This window comes from Apteryx mantelli, chromosome 4 (assembly GCF_036417845.1).
Source record: "Apteryx mantelli isolate bAptMan1 chromosome 4, bAptMan1.hap1, whole genome shotgun sequence".
Taxonomy (NCBI): domain Eukaryota; kingdom Metazoa; phylum Chordata; class Aves; order Apterygiformes; family Apterygidae; genus Apteryx; species Apteryx mantelli.
In genome coordinates this window covers 25,844,901-25,868,085 of record NC_089981.1, presented here as the reverse complement: position 1 = coordinate 25,868,085, position 23,185 = coordinate 25,844,901, and the positions used below count along the sequence as shown (strand labels likewise).

At 40.9% G+C, this 23,185-nt stretch overlaps 2 protein-coding genes across 2 annotated transcripts in view; one reads left to right on the top strand and one right to left on the bottom strand.

The window, feature by feature from the left end:
• The window catches only part of KCNC1 (potassium voltage-gated channel subfamily C member 1), a 123,450-nt gene extending 112,034 nt beyond the window's left edge, over positions 1-11,416 (top strand). Inside the window, 1 exon segment of the mRNA XM_067296051.1 lies at positions 11,382-11,416. Within this exon segment, the coding sequence (XP_067152152.1) occupies positions 11,382-11,416 (35 nt within the window).
• Positions 2,257-23,185, bottom strand: part of SERGEF (secretion regulating guanine nucleotide exchange factor) — a 159,862-nt gene continuing 138,933 nt past the window's right edge. The window contains 2 exon segments of the mRNA XM_067296053.1: positions 2,257-4,868; positions 4,871-5,020. Of these exon segments, the coding sequence (XP_067152154.1) occupies positions 4,750-4,868; positions 4,871-5,020 (269 nt within the window). The 3' untranslated portion in view covers positions 2,257-4,749.

Genomic DNA, 23,185 nt, shown 5'->3' with positions numbered 1-23,185 from the left:
ACAGATGGCCATTTCCAAACAGCCCAAGCATTTTAATTCAGGGCTATTACTTCATTCTTTCCATCATGGAGTAAGGCGTCTAAGATCAGTATTTATCAGGGAATTAAAAATAGCACATAAGTTAAAAACAAGCAAAGAACATACTACTAATTTTTCAAATAAAATAAATCAAGAGATTGCTGTGTTAAATGTTCAAATCCCCAATTCTTTCTGTGTCAGCTATAGTTTTCAGCAACATTGGTGTAAGCTCCAGTTTTCTACTGTGCACATTTTTAAGTGCAATCAAAACCACACAGGATGATTATTTGCCACAGACTGCAATCCATTTTCAGTCTTTGGGAAGCAAATCTTTTGTTTTCTTAAGTATTTTTCTTCCCTTCTCAGAATTGTCAGCTGCTCTGAGCTATAAGTTGGTAGTAAACATCACAAATGCTACCCAAATGCTCACGAAAAATTCTGGAACCTTTAAAAAAAATCTAGCGAAAATAAAAAGCACACACTTGAAAAATATCAAGATCTCTAATGGAATAGAGGGGACTTTGGTAAAAACAACATAACATTGCAATTCTAGTAACAAAGATCTGCCATCATCTTGATTTCTAATACAGGGGTGAAAGAGGTGAAAATCCCCAAATGACTTAAGTCTTGCTTAAGGCAGGTAAGACCCTGATCCAGAGTGCATGGAATTTAATGGCAAGAATCATAAGGATGTGACTAAGTGTTGGATTAGGTCACAGGTCTGAGCTACAGATTTTTGAGATGGGAAGGTGAGAACAGAGACACTGCTGTCCCAACTGAAGAGAACTGGAAATTTCAACATGTCCTATGAATAAGAAAGGAAACCCAGTGCAGGTCAATTATTCATATTATTAATTTAAAAAGTCAGGTAAATGTGTGGAGGGATAAAATACAATAACATCACCCACAAAATACAATAGCTTGCCCCTCATCACACTTCTGTAGCACTGGAGGGCTGGAATGCTGCTGCCCCTTTGTGATTATCCCATCTTCAGCATCCGTATTTTCAATCTGTCTACCCCCTCTGCCCTCCTTTCTCCCTGTGTTTTAGCTCACTGACTATTCCAGGCTTTCTACTGTGACTCCTTTAAATGTTATCCCATGGTCATCTTTCTTCTGTGCATTCTGATTGATCTCCTTTGTCTGTTTTCCATTCTCATCTTTAAGTCTCATGACTCCAAAAACACAATGCAAAGAAAAAAAAGAAAAAAAAGAACACACTCTTCCTCCCACCTCCCAATTTCCCAGCGCTCAGCCATGTAGTCAAGCAAAACCTCCTGTCACTCATACAGGAAACTATCTTCATAGCAGTTGCAGATGGCAGGAACTAGAGACACCAACAGGACTGAAGATACGTAGATAGGGAAGCCAATGGCAGAGAAGAAAGAGTGAGGGGGCAAAAGGGAAGAAAGGTAGCACTGAATTTTTCTTTCAAATGACGCCACTAATTCCTTCAGATACTCTAATATAGGGTTCAGCATTCCAAGCAAAAAAGTATTAAAGCAATCAGGAATGCTACACAAATATCATTAGTAACACAAATAGTTTAAACAAATCCTCCAAGAAAGAAAAACTTCTGAAACAATACAAACATCTTCCTTCCAGCATTCCTTAAAATGGAATGGGAGGGTCTTGCAGAGGTACAGAGAGCTTGTATGACTGATAACTGCAGCTATCTTATGACTTTAAAACAACAGAAATATTACAACAGCTTCCTTCTCCCCCACCCAAGGGCCTGAAGGCTCTCTGAAGGTCAATAATCCACAACCTGGTTTCCAGAAAAGCTGTTATATTAAAGTTCATCTTTTTTCCCTCATGAATGTCACCATCTTGGCAGATTTGCCCATTTTCAGAAAATGGGCTGGGGGGTAGGAGAAGAGGCTGTATAGACACTTGCTTACCTTGTTCCAGTGTTTATATATATTACCAACCTTGTCCGTTCATTTGCATCTGAATATGGATGCGGGATGCTTACGTAAAAGGCTTGCTTTGTCTAGAGCTGAAGATCTGCATAAATAGGTCTGTCTTTGCACACACTGCTGTTCCAGAGGCATTAGCGCAGCACACTGGCTCTGCGTTTTGCCTTGCAGAGACTGACCTTTTCCATCAGGACACCAACAAGAAACAGGCCCTAAGCGCTCTGGATGTCAGCAAGGAAGGGGGTCTACTCACTTGCCTGGCAGCTTTACACTGTCTGCTCCCTTCCTTACAGGTGAAGTCTCAGGAGAAAGCCTTAGATGATTTTGTACAAGGTTTTATTCTGCAAACAAAGCATACTGACATACAAAACAGGGTATTAATTTCTGAATGAATGAGCAACAATTTGTTTTTGACATTCATCCATGTACTATCTACAATGAATTATTATTCACTCTTTGTACTACAGCAGCATCTAGAGGTCCTGACCAGCTGCAAAGCTCTCAAGACAAAAGTCTTAACTCCCCAAAGTTTTCAGGCTATATAGGCAAGGCAAAAAGAGGGGAGAAAGTGCAGTTCTCCCCCTTTCAAAAGATGAAGAACAGCTGCATTTATGAAACCTCAAAACAGGACCGGGAAAGGATAAGGAAATAAAATTTAAGGACTCCTTTACTTCCTCATCACCGCAAATAATTCTTTACATTTCCAAAAGCATTTTCATTTTATTGATCTGAAAAAGTGAACAACATTTCATACAACCAAGTCGCATTTATTTGTTACATAATTTGTTGGGTTCCTCTGAACTGCACTGCAGCAACAGCATACACAATCAAAACACGCTCAATACAGTAGCTCTTAGGTTCAAGGGGACATGTACTAGCTGTCAAAGCAAGGAACAAAATTATTTAGAGGCCAAAATTACTGAGACAGGATAACATGTTTATTCAGTACATGGATTCTGGAAGGAAAGGAAGGTAAAAGCCTCAACAAAGACAACAGCCAGAAAAGTATGCAAAATTGTTCACTGCATGTATCAGAGAGACTGCAGTATCTGGAAAGTAGCAGTGAGGAGAGTCAATAAACAGCAACCTCGTCAGGTAAGAAAAAGTGCAAGAGGTAACAGCCTGGAACAACATATTACCATGCACAGTCACAACCAACACAGGGATTAAAAAAAAAACACAATAGAAGGCTTAAATTCTGCACTTTTTGCAGAGGACCCATTTTGTTATTGTTTTCATGTTTCTTTCAATGTCTTTAACGCAGTTATAATCAGCTTCATAGTCAGCTTGAGTTTCTTTTCCATTCAACAGAAAAGAAAATGCATCTGAAAATAAGGCCACGAGCTATGACTATTGTAAAACTAAGGGGAAAAAATATCCTCACAGAGCATATTACTACCATAATTCCTCCTCCTCATGACTGAACTGATACACCATTAGAAAGTTTTCTTGTCCTACTTTCTAAGAGTCCTTCTAGCATTTTGTAAGGCTCCTTCCCTGGCAAGCTTGCTTTAAAAGTTAAACCACTATTTAGCAACAGTGGGTCTCACTAAAAGGTGCATTTAGCACACAGTAGTATTCCCTATATTTAGAGCTCTGAATACATCAAATACCACAGCAAATTTAACTATCGTGGGTGGTAAACATCCAGTTTAATGGCATCCACTGTATTTGTGTGAAAAACAGTTTTATAATTAGCTTCCAAAATTCTGCTTAGTATAAGCAGTTAGTAATATCTGAAGGTTACTTACACTTTTCCATTTCTCCCACCAAAACACATGTTAGGCCTACATCCCCTCTGCCAAGCACTCACCTGGAGCAAGTATTGTGGGCATGCTCTGAACAGTAACTCAACTGGGCTGAGAAACAGATGTGAGAACTAGCCTGAAATTACCAGGACCATTGTGAGCTGCATTAAGGCTGGAGAACTGGTAGAAACTTTCCTTTTAGACTGGGAGGTCTTCCTTTACAAAGGCAGCTAGAACCACAGGAGCTATGTTGGATCCAACTGTCCTCAACAGCTACAGCTGACTTATGCCCTTTGACAAGAAGTTTTCTATCGTTTCCAAAAACTCTTAAAGGTTTTTCTTCCCAAAGCAGTAGCTTCAAAAACTTTAGGTCTGGTTTGCAACTTAATGATAATTGTGGTGGATCTGCATCCCTGAAAACTTGTAATAAACTGATGCCTGGTACAGAAAATAATTCTTTACAATTGCTGCTCCTTTCACAATTTAATCAAGATATAGTTAGTTTCAGAAGGGCCTCACTTTATCCTTTTGCCAGCTAAGTTATACCTCCTTCATTCTTTTAAATCCTGATCTTCTGTTTAAAATATGTGTATGCACATATTTATGTTCACTGACACTTCTCTGTGATGCAAATGGGATTTTCAGAGATGCTGGGAGCTCACTACTCCGGTAGAAGTTGGCAGGTGCAACACATATTCATCATGACATAAAGATAGAAAAATAAAAGAGCAAAAGTAGCCCTGGGTGTTCACCTCCTCACACTAGTTCCTCAGACAGAATTTAGAGTCTAATGATCAGTGATAAGGCAGTCACCTCCAAAAACGTCTCAGAAGAACAAGGAAAAGTCATTCCTTCTTCACTGGTATTGCATCAGAGCAAAATGTTTGTCATTCTAGCTGTGAGTACAATTCCTGTGAAAAGAACCCATGAAATAATTAAAAAATATATATGTTGTGTATGTATGTGCATATATATGTGTATATATATATATTCAGTTTGTCTTTATGTAAATGGCTTTTTGAGCATCATTCCTTTTAGCTTTGGAACAAACTTCTTCTGCATCTTCAGACTATTGTGTCGATTATAGGTAATCCTCTCACAGCCCTCCTGCGCCACCCTTTGCAAAGACGTCCCCATCCGTGAGGCCGTGGTTCCCGGTGTGGCAAGTCTAAGGTGGAGTTTGACAGAAAGCCATGGAGTGCCCTGCCCCACACCCAACTATCATCTGCTCTGCGTAACCAAGAGCTTCGACCGTCTTTGGGACATGGACGTTGGCTTCTGTGCCGTCACCACACATCCCATGTTCGTTCCATCCCCAGGAGAAGCAGCAGCCACCTGAAAGAGAGGATGCAAAAGTCTGAATAGAGACAAGAGGGACACAGCAGTTGGGGTTAATTTTGGGTAGATGTGTTCAGTCATTTTTTAACTGGGGTCTAAGAAATTCTGCTAAGATGGGGAAAAATGTGCTGGTTCCCTCGAAAGCTTTAATGAAAGAGAATCAGTTACAAAAAATCTCCTCCATCTTGTTACATATTGTTAATAAAGTAAGAGAGAGATTAAAATAATGAAGAAACTTGAAAATCACTTAGTAAAAACACTGTTCATTATTTATACAATGCCCACAGAAATCTCTCAGCATTTTAAAGACTTTCCCCGAAACGATCTAGGATCCCTCTCTTTCAAGTTCCCTTTAGTAAGCAAAACTAACTATCATGCACCAAGCCCAGTGACTTTAACCAATTCACACAGCACAATCTGTAGGACTGGGGAACATAGAGTCGCAGAGCAGCACAACTACATTTCATTCTTGCTTTCAAGTTCACATCTCACCTTTTTTCTTTAAATACAAATAGCTGACAACTTGCCTTACTCTTATTCACTATACCTCTCCTACTTGCTTTGACATTATTTCACCGCTTTCATTATTCATGTTTTCCCTCATTATTATTTTTGTAACATCTACTCTTTTATATCCCAAATCATGATCCACGTATTATTACCCCATCGTACTCTTTCTCAAAGCACAATATGTAAATTTTGTTCTATAAATGGCTGGCACACAGAGAAAATGCATACAAAAAAATCTCTCTTACTCTGAACAACAAGAGATACTTCTTCCCCCTTTTCTTTTCTTTATTTGATTGTCACAGACTGTGGCTGTGAATTTCTGTAAAGAAAAAGAAACCCATCTGCAATATAATCATGTTTCTGATGCCATTGGTATTTTTGAGTAGCAGTAGGTATTAACAGCATGAAGCACCATTCTGAAGCCCAAATAATGAGAAGAAAAAAGCCAAAATTCAAAAAATCCAATCCCAATCATAACTCTAAAATCATGTTATTTCTCAAAATTTGGAAACAGATTATTCCAAAGTTAGCAGGACCATCCTTCTCTCATGTGACCAAAGTATGTTTCATTCTCATCTGTTTTCTTTACATATTACTATATTGAACTTTTCTTCTGTAATTAAGTGTAAACATTACTAAAATCAGATGTAATTAAACAAACTTCATGAAAATTAGTTTTCTTAAAACCTTTATGGAAATGAAGAACAACGAAATACCACCAGAAGGTCACAGTGAGCTAGATGCATCTGTTAAGAGAGCAGTTCTGCCATCCTTATCCTCTTCCAAGGCACCAGAGTTTCTCAGGGCTGTGTATATGCAATATTAACAGCCCAAGCTCTAGCGCAAGTGCACATACTTACGCTGCAGAAAAAATAACAAAACTCTTAGTAAATCTGCAATATATAACATTTAAACATAATATTTAAAGAGCACCCTTCAGAACAAATAAGAGGTTCATGGAAATTTTTCTGTAAGGTTCTGGGTACAACTATTAATGTAAATGTTAACAACCAGGAAAAAGACATTGCAAAGCAAAAGATATCATTAGAGAACAACTACTTGGGGAAAATGCAAAGACAAAAACCCCACCTGCACCTAAAAAGGCATTCTTTTGCACAGCTGTTAATATGCAGGACCCGCAGGGCGAGCAAACTTCCAAATCAAATGAAAAGGGACTATAACATGCTCTTACATTAATGAGATGACTATGGTAAGCTTTTGGTTACTAGACCATTAGCAATTAGTACAACAACTAAATGCAGCAGGCTAATTTGTTTGTATGGGGACTTGCTACTTCATCTGACCGAAGTGGATTGTTTTTTTTTTTTTAATCCCATCCCATCAGAACAAGAGGGAGGAAATCAGCAAGTTTTTGGTCACCTTGAATTAAACTGCTAAATGGAGTATTAATGGTATAATAAATATTTAAAGAAACAGAACGGTAGGATTAGCCTCTCAGACTGATAACATACCTAGTTGAGCAACTTGTGAGAAAAGATCACAGAAAAATTTACAAGCTGGGAAAACCACAGACAAGAACATCTCTCAAAGTAAGAATCACTGAGTCTTTTACAGCCTTTATTTGTCCCAGCATGTAGAAGGGCCAACAGACAGATCTTTGTATGTCACTCCAGTGAGCTCTAAGTTTCCTGAAATGGGCTGAGATGAAATCTGGCCAAAATAAATATATATATATAATAATAATAATAAAAAAACCCACTATGGTTTGTGAATGGTCTTATACAAAGGGCCACGCACACAGTTGGAGAGCCAGGCAGAAAGTGAAGGAAGGAAGGGCAGCTGAGAGATACGAAACGACAGGCCACAATACCGATCTCAGCCAGGTTAAGTCAGATGTCAGAAAAGCTAAAAGGGAGAGAATCACTGTGGCGAAAATGAAAGGCATGCAATGCCACATCTGCCTGAAGAACATTTTGAGAAAGGTTTGTACAAAGAAAAGACCAGATCCCAGATGTGTTCCGGAGAAAATAGTATTTGCAGAAAAACCATAGGGCTCCTTTTTTGTACCATCGTATTAAAGAAATTTGCAGGATGGCTGGGCAAAATGACTGCGGGGACACTGGTCAGGAGGGGGACAAGCAGATATATGAACATAAGTCCCATGAGATGATGAAGTACCTATAAAGAAAGGACACAGAAGGAAAGGAAAGGCCTTCACTAAGGTGAATTAATGGCTAGTCTCTGGACAAAGGAAGCCTTTTCATTCTGACCCCTCCCTCCCTTTTTTTTTTTTTTTTTTGCTTGTTTTCTTTTTGATTGTTCCTATTCAGGGTTTATTGCTGGTAAAAGCCTTAATACAGCCCCAACAACCCTACCTGCTTTCAGGAGAAAATTCAATTTTTATGTCTGTGCCAGACCTTCCTAGGATGAAAGGCCATTAGAATGATGTGTATTAATACAGCTACAAATTGCTTCTAATTGAATTTAAAACAAGCATTGCAGCATGCTGTGAAATCTAATGATTTGTGTATGTGGTAGGGTAGAGAAGGAAGGAGAAGTTGTTCTGTGTCATTGGGTTAAATGAAGCAACCTTTTTACAAAGGCATAACATATTGCATTCACCTTTTCCCTTTTAAAGCATAAATACCCAAATAAAACTACAGAATTAGCATGGCAACCCAGTAAAAACCCAAGGGAACTTCACTTGGCACAGTAATTTCAGTCTAGAGTAAGATTATCCAGGCTTTTTCCCAAACTCCCCCACTCCCAAAATTAAATATACAAAACAAAAACATCCCTGATGCCGAGTTCCATTAGCTTGTGTTTGAAACCTAACAAGCCTCATATGAAAAAAACCCTTTTGCGAATCTGCCTGCGTTGGCCACACAAAGCAAGAAAGGGCTGCCGCCTTCCTTCTGCCAACAGCAATTACCTAGGCTTTTCTCGAGGTGCGCTCAAATGACAACTGAAATCCACAGGTTGATGAAGCTGGAAAAAAGTACTTCTCTTTAAAGCTGTATCATAGCGCTCCCGAGGGCGGAACGCAGGGGAAACCAGAGGCTTCAGAGCCATTCCTCATTGCCGAGCACTTGCTATTCAGATGAGACAAATTAATATGAGCAACTAAGATGCTTTGGGTGGTCAAAACCAAGTCTGTCTCACTCCCCTGACTCTAGGAAGAGACCAGATGATTTTTAGATAGCTGAAGGTAGGTAGGATAAATCACATCCTTACAATCAATCTCAAGGTAGAGCAAACAAAACTCACTAACACAAGGAAGCTTCAAACATCACTGCAGCCTGGTTTCAGGCTAGAAACAGTTTGCTTCTAAGCCATCACACCCTGGGGGCTTCACACTGAAATCTTAAAAAGCTTGTCCCTTTTCCGTTTCTCTCCTCCCACTCTTTCAACCACACATACAAAACCAGAGGTTTGCTTTAAAGACAATCCAAGTTTATTGAAGCCAAACTGTTCAGCAGATAGCTTTGCATTTTAAGGATCTGTTGAAACATTTTGGCACAGCTCTGTTTTGCAGGCTCTGTGCTCTTAGCAATGCTCTCAGATACCTCAGATAATATTCTTTTAACCTTAAATTAGCTCTACTGTACAGATGGTTATGCATAAAGTTACAGCATGCAAAAGATCAGCAACTTAGAGCAAGTCAAATGACTTAAAACGGAATGAGGATAGAACGAAGAACAGAATTAAGGCATCTCAAAGATCCCTGTTTGACTGTTTGGAAGCACTTAAAACTTCACAAGGAACAATGCAGTATTGCATAGAAGGAGATTTAGACCACATCTCTTCTAAGTTGTAGTAAAACACAACTAAATAGGTTCTCCTACATTTTCAGGACAGTTGGCTTTCCAGGGTATCACATAAAACAAAAGGAAAGAAATATCCCTCCAATATTTTTGCTGGCAACTATTCTGTCATTAGTGGAAAAGATTCATGTTATTAGAACGTAAGACAGCGAATATCAATTCTTTCTGCAAAAGAGCATGGAAACATGTATTAATAGCTAACGGGGAGGTCTCAACATTCTGTAAGGTCTTATTAAAGGCAACGTTTGGTAAATGGAACATAAGGCATGATCTCAAAACATTATATACAATCTCTAGAAGTAGAAAGCAACTAAAAGACTTGCATAATACTAACTTCATTATGGAGCTATGTTTACACCCACATTTTCAAGGAACAAGTTGTCTTGCACTCTAGGCAGCCCTTCCAATTGCTGCTGAAGCAGCTCAGGTCCATCAACTCCAGAAACCTGGATCTGACTTTTCAGGGAATATAACAGTCTCTGAACTGGATAAAAAGCACAGGCATTGCAGTACTAACACACAAAATACAGATAAGGAAAACCACATGTTTTTGGATATTAAATACAAAGCCACGGTGCTAAAGATAAGCTGGTTTCAAAGTTAGCCTGCAGGCATAGCCTGTCCTTACTCCATCTTTATGTGATTAGCAACTCTCCCCATACAAGGGACCTGGAGCACTAATTTCCATCCCCCCAGCAGTGGCTTTACCCAAGTGAAAACCGGCTGACTTCAGTTCACAGGCCTGTGCTTTGTCCCGATCCCAGAGGAGAAGTGCCAATAGCTTTCAAACAGCTCCCTATAACAGAGGCATGGAGTCCGCAGAGCGTGGACTTCAACTTGGTCCTCTAACCTAAAACCTTACATGAATTGTTTTTTCACAGCAGAAGCAATGTCTTGTTGATATGACCTTCTCCCTATTTATACTTATGTAATACAGCAGAACCGACAACCTGGATCAGGGCCTCTAGGCCCACTGTCAGAAATACATAATTAATAGCTACCCTAAGAGAAAACCAACTAGAGTGTACACAATGACCAGCAAGGCCTATGAACTGGTATCTGGAGTACTGGAAAGTGAAGCAAGAAGGCTTCAAATCTACTTTCAAACTCATTTCCTTTGCAAAAGCCTAATTTCTAATTTCCCCTTCAATATCAGTATCTATCCCATGACTGCCAAACAGAAGCAAGAGCAGTACAGGGTACAGCTAATCTTTTCTATCCTTATTGTAGCATACAAATAGCTGAGCATTACAAAAGGGGAAGTAGAAAGAAGCCTTATGTTTATGGTAACAATTTCCCAGAGAACAACAAAGAGCAGCACACCACACCTGGCACGGCCTGCAAACTAAATTTGGGGATGGAGCCCAATGTACAGCAATGGAGACAGAGAAAGAAACTAACACCTGTTTGGGCGTTACTTTAGGCAAATAGGGAAAGTTACAGTAAGACTAACACTTACCAAAAAGGCATTCTGTACTCTCATACAAGGCACTAGTTTTTAAGCATCAGGCAAATTGAGCCCATTCACTAGGGGTAGTAATGTCTTTGCTAACATACAGTAACAATGGAAATTTTGTACCATTCTCACAGGGCACTTCAAGGCAGCAGCTGACTGGGTCACCGCACAAATCACCATGCATCTATTTCAAAGAATCATTCCGCATTACATCAAACAAGCCAGGCTTTAGGTTATTATTCAGGCTAGTTTCCGAGGAATTTTATTTTCCTTCTCAGTTGCACATTGCCATTTTGGAAACTGTCAAAAACATGAAGTTCACAAAACGATGTTCCAAGATTCAAAAACAACACACTTGCAACTACAGATTCCTTGGACTGCTGCACCCTTACGGCTTCTGCGGTGAAACCAAAGTCCTGGAGGAGCGAGATGTTTGCTCTGCTTTGCGTAGGTAGCAAGGAGAGAACACCTGCTCCAGGGATTACCCGTTTCATTTTGCTGTTTTCAAAAGCAAACACAAATTGCACTCTCTATGAGTAAAGCTCATGGGTGCCGCACAGGGCTCTCCTTTCAGTATGACTCAAACATTTCAACTCCTTCCCAACAGGAAAATACCTCTAACTCAACACAGAACAAACCTGAGCTCATGATTTTGTGCAAGAGAGAACGTATGGTACAGTCCTGACAGCACGTGAGGGTTATATCATACATGAAGCAACTGCACTGCAGAGAGGGTTAAGTATGAAAAAGGCTTGTTTTTTGCACCTGCAAAAGACAAGAAATGTTTAAATTTTGCTCTCTGAAGTACAGGACAAAAACACCTGACAGGAATTAGCTATTAAGAGAGATTTGTCTTAGGGCTTTCAGCGTGACACTACTGTATGCTCCATCAGAACATCGGGCATGGCAGAAAGTGACTTTCATTCACCCATCTCTCATCCCTGCCTCTCAAAATGACATGGATTCAATGTGTCAGTGCTTTCCTCTGTGTGACCAGGGCTAGACCATCACGATCTCGTCACAGAGATGGAGATAGAGCCTGCAGTCTCAGGGCCATTTCTGTAGGATATGAAACACAACATACAGAAAATACTTTTTACTAAGTGCTTAGGAGGAGGTTGTCCATGGGAAATAAAATAGCCAAAGCACATCTACAAGGGGTCTGAGTCATTGAAGTGTCTTTCCATATTCTCATGGTCATTTGCACCCATGTATTAGGTATGAAGTACCACCATGTCAGGTTTATAGACACTTAAAACTGATGTAAATGATTATACAAAGAAAAGGAGAGGAGAGGCATGATTCATTATGACCCGAAACATTACTGCCAAGGCCTAGAACTGAAGGCCATCTTCAGCACACATGCAGGAAAGGCACCAGATGATAAAAGGCTCAGTGATGAACGCAGATCAAGAATCTGGCAAACTCCTAAAACTGCACCACAGCTACCTGCGGCTTTCAGCCAGCACCATGCAAAGGGCAGAGCAGGCCAGGGTACAGGTGGCAAGAGGAGCAGCAGCAAACGAGAGCCTAGTGGCATCTCTCAGCAGTCCTCTTCTCAAGGAGGAAGAGGAAGAAAAGATTATTTTGGAAATACTTTGGCAACTAGCAGGTTTTATAAAGCGACTGTATCGTACATTGGTCTATTTATACGGACGCAGTTTTAAAGGTGAGCATGCAATCCAGGCTATATATGACTGTCAGCGCTTGGCAGCTTATAAAAAAACACTCATGATACAACAAAAGATAAAAAAAATATTCCATGTGGTCACATTTGCCTACAATTTCTTCTTATTTGAAGGCTATTCTCTTCCCCGAAGGACTGTTGCACTGAACAAAAGTGTGTTCTCTGCTTTATTCTGGTTTTGAAGATGTCCTTTTCTGGAGGAGAACATATAGTTCAGCATAACTCAGAGCTGAGAAGTGAAATGTGCAAGCTTTCCATAGGGAAAACTCCTGTAAAAGAGTTTTGGGTTTAAATGGGCTTTAGTTTGGATCGTCTCCCCTTCCTTTTCTATTATCAGTTGCAATGCTGCATTTTGGTCAAGCTTTGAGACATGTGATATGATTGCATGTGAATGTTGAGCGAAGCCTAAAAAATCTGCTTGTTGATATTAAGCAAACGAGGATGTTTCCCATGCCTAACAAAGCAGTCTCGGGTGAACTCCAGGGGTCACTAGCTAAAGAGCTGGAAATGCAAAGAGAGAAGCAGAGGAAACAAGTGCTCCCTGAGTTTCTCAGTGCTGCCCTTACCGCCCCCACCAGCAGACTTGCTCATAGCTATGCCGCTGTCGACTCAGAGCACAAAGAGCTGCGACTCGGCAGTGAGGTCATTAGGGAGCCTCGCTCCACCAAAATTTCAAGTTGCGATGTTAGCATAAGGCAAAGGATGAGATTACGGTTCCTGTGCAAGTCACAGCGCAGTTTTAACAGTGACTGCGCAATAGTAGCTGCATACCACTGACAGCTTTAAACTAGCTAGCTTGATACAAACCACAGCACAGCTGTGGTAAAAAAGTTCAGGATGAACTTACTCCAATTTTGGGCAAGATTTGCTGATTAAATTTCCTCTGCGCTGCAGCCGTTGTACTTGTGTTAGCCTACTTGTATCTGGTCCAGGTGCGCCTACACCATACTGTACTGTAGCGCAAGTACATGTCTCTAATAAACTCCTCTGGGTCACGCGCCTTGTCTGCCTCAGTTTCTGTGCCTTAAAATAAAGATCCTTGCACTCGCCACTGTGGTGGGGGCTAAACAGGATAATTCAGGATCTACTCAGGTAGAACTTTCTGGTCATTTGAGCACCTAGAGAAAGAGCAAAAAGTAAATGACAAGCTTCCCACATTAACACTGCTGCCTCCTAAAACCAGCACTGCCCTCTGTAACAGGTAACGCTGTTCTGTGAACTAACAGCATTTCTCTCAAAGGAGAAGAAAATAGGGAGTTAGTTGACGGAGCCGTGACAAAAGATGAAAGCATGTAAAAAAACTCCACAATTCAGACTTCAAACACAGATCTGAAAGAGCTTTACTTCAAGCATGTGCAAGACAAGCAAGTCCAGTTTGTTCAAAGGGGCAGATGAAACAGTGCTTTTACCCGAGACTGGCTCTACAGGGCTTTGCTCGTGTTAATGTGCAATTGCAAATGAAACTGTAGGTAACTTCTGAAGAAAAACACTTGTCAAAAAAATCAAACAAACAAAAAAAACCCACACAGTAATACCACCACAGCCTGCACAGTCTCAATCTCGTCTACACAGCTCAGCCATTTTTCTGATTGCAGGGAGCGTTTTCAGGGTCTACTGCAGGGAAGAACCCAAATGTTTTGGTCTCTTCCCATTTCTCACAGGTTACAAAAAGATTGGAGACTTTAGCCATATCATTCAGTCAAGCAGATTATGCAAAATAATGAACCAGATAAGGTTTGCCAGAGCAGACGAGCAAACTCCTCCTTTTCCCAGACAACCAATTGCCAGGTAGACCAGGAATTTAGGAATATATATATATATATTTTTTAGCTTTACTTTTGAAGTGTTATATCATATTTTAGTAAGTGTTCTTGAAAAAGTAGGCAGATGGTCAACACTAGATATAAAAGTAGTGGTGGGAGAATAAGCTATGTCAGATACAATTAAAAAAAAATAAGCATCATTCCATAAAAACTAAAAATGTTCAGGAAGAAAAATCAAAGCAGACAGCTTCAAAACGAAAGACCCAGAAGGCAGGATTGGATCTGTTTTTCCCTAACATCAGTTCAAAAATCACATATGACTTGAGTGAAGTGTAGAGGAATTGCCTGTTGATATTAAGCAAAGGAAGAGTTTGCCATTGATATCTGGTACAAGCATAAAATAACACCAATTTTGACACACTTATTTTTCTGGTGCAGAACAGAGATTTATCTTTTTATATTCTGTATGGGTAAGTTTTACTGTATTCCCATTTACTTTTATCCACTAAACTATTTAATTTCAATCCTGTAATTCCTGTTGTGAAAAGGTTGCTGAGTTTCAATACTGAGCTGGCAAAAGAGCATTTCAAGCAACACATAGGGCAGAAGAGAGCCTTGGCCTGAAGTGGAGTGGAGTAGGTCTGAGTGTGTAAACACACCTTTTCCGACTCCCAGGCTATTGGGCAGCAAGCAACTTGCAAGGACTCGAGCGGCAGCGAGGCTTCTCTCTCTGCAGCTCTCCTCAGGGCACTGCCTTCAGTCTCCTCTGCAGGTCAGAAGTCCTCAGGCTTCTCCTTCCCACCACTCCTGCCTGGCCTTCCCCAGAGGTGAGGGAGACAGGGGAAGAAACACCAGCAGAACTGGGATGCCATGTACAGGTGGTCACTCGGGCACTATTTGAGTTGATATGATTAACAAAAGGGAGCAACATCTCCTCTATGGCATTGGGAATATCTCAGTAGTTTGGCTCCATCAGTGTAAATTGCTCCTAAATTCTGAATTTCTGTGCATTTCTGAATGCACTGAGTCAGTCTTTGAAAGAAGGAAAGCACAAAAAAGTGTCATGAGATAGAAACCTCCTACAGTTAATACTAGAGAGAGGTTCTCTGAAAAGTTTCTGCTGCAGATTTTTCTGGACTCAGGCATAAGTGCCATAGTGAAACAGCATTCGTGCATCAGGTGCAGGGGCTTGAGATCAGAAAGCAAAATCTGTCTTTGGCACAGTGACAGGAAGGACAGATGATGGGCAGAGGGATTCAGAGACTCAGTGCCAGCTCCAGAAGGTCAGAGGAGCAGAAAGGAGAAGGCAAGCTGGGTCCCTGAGACGCCGCTTGGCACTGCCCCATCTGATCCTCTGCATAACCTCAGGGAGGAGAGGAAACGAGCTGGAACAGACAGGAGTATCTGGCACCCTTTTGGAAGGAGTATTTCAGCCAGAGATTTGCAATACCAAAATATTATTTAGAATAAAACGTTAACTCCTTCTACTAAGAGAACATTTGATCAAACTAATGATTCAAGAGCTTGGTTCTCCTTTCTTTGGAGGAAGCAGAGACACTGGAAATACAGAGTCTCCTCCACGTGTTGGCCCTTCTGTTCTTCCCCATGTCCATACAGAAAGGCAGGTTCTTCCTTCTTGTGTTAGAGTTAGCACAAGGCTAATAAGAGAGCAGGACCAGCTACAGATAGCAAACTAGGCAGAAGAAATTAGTTAAAATTTCAGCTTACATTCAGCACTATGACAAATATTCATCATTACTCACAAAGAAATAGTAAGAGAATGAAAGGCTTTTAAGTTAGTTAATACTACAGAGAAAATAGTGTAAAAGGCTAACATCAAATCAGCCAAAACTTCTGGTGAAACAGCAAGCTTCAGCTTGCAATAAGAAAAGCTATATATGATATACATGCATGTGCCCAGGGCTATAAATATAAACGAATCAATGAATGCTATACCAACTAGTTCTGACTAACCTGCAGTTTGAATTAGACAGAAGCTGAATTTACTCTTTAAACTGTTGGAAAACAGAACAACCAAATATGAAGATAATGAAGTTGGACAATGTTGGATGTCTCATTAAGTAACTTTAAAGGTGTTTTTCTCTTGACTCTGCAGAGTCAGAGGTCTTGTGATAACTTAAAACTTCCTGAATACCAGTAACAAAAACATTTTTTGTGCAGTAGAGCCAAGAGATCTGTACTCTTCAAGATCACTTACTAACAGATCTGTCTCTATTCATGGGGGAAACAAAATGCCACTTCTCTTGCCTTCGCAGGCTTCTTAAATCTACACAGGGATATGAAAAACAAAATACGATTTTTCAAGTGTCCAAGTGACTTAGTAGAATAGGTCTTAACAAAAGTGTCTCAAGTTCCCAAGTCATTTAAACACTAATGACACTCCAAATGTGTCCTTTTTCTTTTTTTTGGTGAATATCTGCATTTTAGAGCTCTCCAAATAAATTTGATACAAAAAGGTATCAAAACAAAAGACCACAAACTCAACTGGAAAAACAGTGCAAACAGGAGAATTAACTAAGCCAAGGCATTCTAGGACGACCATAGCTACCCATTGTCTTTATCAATTTACTGTAAAAAAAGAGTAAAAAAGTTAAGACACAACTTGTAATACTGTACTTAATATTTGTGTCATCTCTGGATTCATACCCCAAATACTTGTACATACACACACATGTATTATACAGAATATACATATATAATTACAGATATAGCATAGGTAAATAGAGGAGGCATACCTAGCACCTATGCAGGTACATGAGTGCAGCAGCCAGCAACTTGGCTGTTGCCAGGGAGAGTTAAGCTCAAATTATAAAAAACTGCTTTCAGGAGTCAAGTGAGATAACCAAGTTTGAAATGGAGATTGAAGGACATGCTGCCCATTTGCCACTGCTTCGTTACCCACTTGTCTCTCACCCCACCACTCTGGCTACCTGCTGCAGAACGCTCTGCTTGACAGACTCGAGGCTTCTGGACCTTGTATTAGTAGCAAGACATAACACAATGATTTATTTTTCTGCACACATCTCTCTGCAAATGATTGCTATTGATTCGGAGTATCTAAGTTTCTGGAAGTGGGATTCAACCTGCCTAGCTCCAAAACAACTATAGTGCATAATACATGCGCGCACGTGTACACGCAAATCCTTCACCTAGGAAGGTAAGTCATGGCGCACTCAAGAGAGAAATGGGCACTTTGAGAGTGGGATTCATCTCATCTATGGCAAATAACCTGAAGTCAGAAAAATCATTATAACACACTTTTACCCATCTCTCCATTGCCTATAGATATATGACTAGCTCAGGCATAACTGAAGTTAGAGCAGACAAATCTTATCCTAACTACCCAACCTGAGGTGCTTTACAAACTTCCGTTTTCTGAAGACACCAAGACTCCCAAAATCCAACTGTTTTACATGCAAGTTCCCAGAACGATCTTTCAAAACACCACATATACAGTCAAATAAAAACACTGTCCAATTAACCGCACCTTCTAGTACAACAACAAGTGCTATGTTAGGTGTCACTTCGCTAAACACCAGGCTTTAGGGTTCTACTGCATCTTTGGTATCTATGTGGTTCAAATATACACAATTGGAAAGGAAAAGGAGGAAAGGCTTGGTTCAAAATGCAGTAAGTTGTGTGCAATTAAATTTAAAGAAGACTCTATAATTTTATTCAACTGCCTGATGGATTGAGTTTGTTCCTGATTTGTGCATAAGCATGCCTATTAATACAGAGAAAAAGCATTACACTTCAATAGTTTCTTAGGAAACAGGAATGATTTTTTTTTTAAGCCTAAGTAGTAGTTCTTCCCTGTTTAGAACTGCCTTTAACTCATTGTGTTGAACAACGGTTCCATTAATCTCATCAGACCTGATTTTCAACACCTTTTCTCCTTGCCAGTGTGTCCTGCTGAAAGGGCTGATTGAGCTAAGCACTTACCTTCCAACAGGAAAGGCGACCTTTTCACAACTTTCACAGGAGATCCCTCTAATTAAGTACCCCACAGTTCCCACACCACTTAAATTTTTTTTTAAGGGTTTTGAGGTTTGTTTTGTTTAACGTTTTTGAAAACTTCCAATGCTCTTGCTCTCTGCAGCTGGACACTTTTGCTACCAAGAAATTTTTGGAGACTCCAGAGAACAATTAGATGACAGTGGCTTTGTATTTGTTTCCAAGCATAATTCTACTTTTGAGGCTTTCATTTGACTACCACAACACTGACCACAACTTTTCAGCCAAGCTGCAAGAATAAGTCAAGCCCAGCCTCATGTCAGCAAGCAGTGGCTAAACCCAGGTCCCAGGAGGGTGTAAAAATGAGTTAGCTGACAGTGTTATGATGTAGCCAGTCCTCCTTCAGGCTGACTGCAAAGATAGGTTCAAAGCTGCTTCTCCAAATGGTAATCAAAGGTCTTAACAGGATTTAATTTTGTAGTGAGGGCAAGCCTTAATGGAAATGGCACAGAGACCAATTGCTTCTCCTTAAAATGAGCAAAGCAGCCATGAGAAAAGGGTTTGCTGGTACTTGAGTGCAAAAACTTGACTCAGCTAATTCCTTCATTTTCAGTTATCATTTTCCTTTTCTACAGCTTTGCTCCTCTTTGCACCGTGACTCTAAATCCTCTAGTTACAGAGGGCGAATCACCCCTCAGAAAGTGCAAACATAATCCTCCTTCCTGCGCTCCAGCACAATCGCGCTCAGTCCTTCACCTCCGGAGGAACAGCACAAACCAGCACAACAGGGAGCAGAAGCAGGGAATGGGAACCGAGCGCTGCCCGCGCCGCTGGCCAAGGCAAAGCTGTGCAGATCCTGGGCCGCTCGCCTCCTCTGCCCTTGCTGCACTTCCCCACCCAGGCTCCGCTACTCCAGCTATTAATACTGGCATCTCTTTAGGCCTGGGAACGTCTCGCACTGCCTCCTGCACAACAGAGTCTGATCTCACCTTGAGCCCTTGGACATTACTCTAATGAAAACAAACAATAAAACAACCCAAAACATTTCTGTTTCATTTAACCATCCATGGGACAAGATTCATGTGGCTCTACAAGTCTGGAACTTAAGGAGACAAATGAATAAAAACCCTGCAGTGAAGGCGGTATTGGGTCCTGGAAGCTTGGCTCATCTGCATATTTAGAAGGTACTTGAAAAATGAACATTCACAGTTAAAGATGAGACATCATGCACTTACTTAGCTGTCCTTTCTCACCTGGTGACTGACATGAAATAAACCCGTCCTACTTTATTCAGTCAAAAAACCCTCACAGGAGGGAAGCACAAAGGTAAAGATGCCTTTCGTAGGGCTGCTTTACAGAGTGATTCCATCAGAAAATGCTCGTCCATGCTTTCATCTCCCCATCTATAAAACACGGCTGTTTATCCGTCCCAGGGAAGATTTAAAGTCTATGGTTTGCAACAGTAACTCACGTTAAACCCTTAGATGAATGGCCACACAGGAAAGAGAAAAGAAAATACCACCTTAGTAAAAGCAGCACTCAGTTAAGCAAGCTCAGTACAGAAAGCCACGTTAAAAACCATTTTAGGATTCCTGAGCACGTACCAGCTCTATCAAGAGCAAGCAGTAGCAAAGAGCCAAGGGTGTTTGCGGCGGCAGTGGTGCTACATGGCCCTGAGGATGGGGCTGAGCGCTGCGGCGCCCTGCGAGTGCCACCTTCCTGCCTCCCCCAGGCACGGTTTAGCAGGCTCCACTGGGCAGCCCAGTGCCTCTCTTCCTGGAGCTGAGAGATGCTGCAAACAGATACTCTCTTTAGTTCACTTTGGTGCTTATTTCTTATCTTCAGTTTCTGCAGCCAGCACCTTTTTTTCCCCACGAATTTCCTGTGGGCCCTTTCCTTTCTCCCCCTGTCATTCTGCAGTCCGCTGCAGGAAGACGGGGAGGACAATCTGCAAGGAGATCAGAGCGACCTAGGATCTGCTCTGTACCCGCACGCCGGTATTGCCTGCCGATGCCGTCCTGCCAGCGAGGCGCTGTGCAGAATTGCAGGTGGTTTACTCGCCGCAGGAGGCCGAGAGCTGCACCGGGTAACTATAGCAACAGCTCCCGAGAAAGCTCTCCGTTTTTATTGACAGTCCCCGACATGCCTCACGCACCCTCCTGGAGAAATTTATACAAATGGAGGAGCAGAAAATTAAACATTCTGAAGGCCAGAGGAAAATATTGTGGAGATATGCCTCTTTACGCACTGCTTAAATACTTCCCCCGTGGTAATTTGCTTCTCTTACAGTATAGCGGTAACATTAAAATAGCATTTTAAAATTCACAGTTTAAACAGTAATTTAAGCCTCCACAATGCCAAAACAGAAGATATGCATGCAATCAGCTCGGATGACACTAACACATTGCCGTATTTGACAGAGACTCAGCACTTGGAAACTGAAACTACACTAATGGAGAGAAAAAAATAAGGTGCACATTTCTTCATATAAAGTAATAAACATCTGCACAGTGATATACTGAATTATTCATCTCTTGGGGACAAGACAAAGACGTGCCTAAAAGATATTCGCTTCATCCGAGTTACGTCTATAACTGGAGTTTCCTCTGTCCGCAGCGGTTGAGACCTATGCAAAAACACCACTGCGATTCTCTGTCCCAGCCGCAGGTATCTACGACCTGACTGACAAGTCTGGCATTCCAAATCCAGTAAAACACAGCGTTGAGCTAGCAGTAAAATCTGAATATGCCGCAGTTTGAGATGGCCTTAAGTATGCTGGAAAACTACCAAATTGCTTGTGTTGAGCTTGAAAACACTGCTAAATGCGCTTCCAAGGCCAAGATCCAGAATATTGGAAAACTGGTCCTTGCTGACGGTCACCGTTTACAGCCTTACCCTTTACTACATTACTACAGTTCTCTCCCACATCTCTACAAACAATATAAACTAAAAGCACTTACAAAGATTTGAACTACAGTCACCAGACTGAGAACTAGTGCTGCTAAAATCTTGACCTTCCTGATGAGGTGGGCTAAGGCAGGCACAGGAACAGGCAGTTTTGCAGTTGATGAATCAGCCCAAAACACACCACCGTGGCTGTCAATGATTTCCCATTTTCAGCAGGGCTGCCATGCTTTGTGTTTCTAAAAAAGCACAGCAACCCCAGCTGCTTTTTTTATTCTCATGATCATCCAAAACAGTAATATTTCTTAGCAGGGTTTAGGGAGAGCTACTGAACTGTTAATATAGCTCTTCTGAATCTACTACCCTTGCAGTGCATGCTGCAAGCGAGGCTGCCGTGGAAGGAGGAAAACGCTGCATTGCTATGGCAACAGCAAGGCAAATGTTTGGGTTGCTCATCCCTGAAGAGCTGCCCCACCACTATCTTTAAAGCCTGCTAATAAAATTTTAATCGATGATTAGAATAAAGCGAATTTCCACCTCCTGTTTGACACCCGCATTTTGGTTTGGACTCTGTCAAGCTCTGTTAGTGCTCTCTACATCCAGCCATGCCCTGCAGCATCAAGAATGAATTTATGCACAAACAAAAACTGTCACCACGCACTAATCTAATTCGGCTACTTAATATGATTATTCCACCCAGCAATAGATATCAGCTTCCCAACTGAAAAATCTTGTGCATGTAGGAATGTGCTTTTTAGTTTAATTGATGCATTGTCCCTCAACAAAAAAACAAAAACAAAACAAAAACCAACCAAATCCACTCTTCAGTCATTATCAGCTTAAGGCCAGCAGCCCTGGACATGCCTCTTTAGGGTGTGACAGCTACCCCAGTGATGGAGTCACCAGCCACCAACTCCTCTAAACATCTGCTATTTCCATTTACCTACAGACAGATCTTCCAAAATCCTAAGGCTTTGGAAATAAAAATGCATTTCCAGGCAGCAAAAGAGAAAACAGGACAACTTATTTGCTGGTAAAACTCCACATGTTCCATCATTATAATAGCAGAGAATTTGGCCCCAAATGTGCAGCCATTCATTATGTGAACAGTTAACCATGTCAGCACATCTATTTGTTATTCTACTGGGAAATTAGTAAGCAAGACTTTAACCCTATTTACTAATCTATTAATAAACTTATTCTTTATAAATAACTAATAACATGGAGAATATCTCGTATGCTATTAAATGGTTAAAAAGTTCTGTATTCTGGATGACAAAACTGCAAAACAAAGCTGAAAGACAAGAAATCCATACTGTGAACAAGAGATACATAATGCATTTGCTGTGTAGTCATACATCATAAATGATTCTTTTTTAAATTTCAATTAGTTTCCATTAATGTATACAATATTTCTCTCTGCTTCAGTATTCCTGGCAGAAGGACTTCAGTGGCTTATTGTAGCAGGAAGAAAGCAAACTCCCATACCAATCCCCCATGAATCTTTACTGCACTCAGAAATCTTGATCCCGAACATTAGAAACACAGATATCAGAAGAGAGAGGAGTGACAACAAGAACAATGTTTCCTTTACAAGGCCATGCACTTCACTGGTTTCAGCTCCAGAGATTTGGGGTACAGCTGATTTCCCACACTTCTCTCCCAGTGTATGCCAGCATGTTCAAGAACATGGTGACCTCCCTGTCTGCTGGTATATCCGAGCTTGAAATTGTCTTGACGCTGAGCTTCTGGTCAACTGCACAAGACATTCAAGGTGCTTGCGATCTTTAAATTAAACTTGAAATGCGCTGATTTCCTCAAAGAGGAATGATATTCCCGTTTCCTTTTCCTAGCTTTGTAAGTGATACAAACATGTAATAACCGCAGGCACAGCCCTCCTCCAAATCAGGATCCCACTGTGCAGACATTGTACATACACAGTAAGAGAAGCAGCTTGCAACTGAATCCAAAGATAGCCAAGGAGATGCGGATATTTCCACTTTTTAAGAGAGCATTAAAATACTTGGGAAATCCAAAACCTTTTAGGACCAACATTTCCAAAGATAAGTAACTGCACTCTGC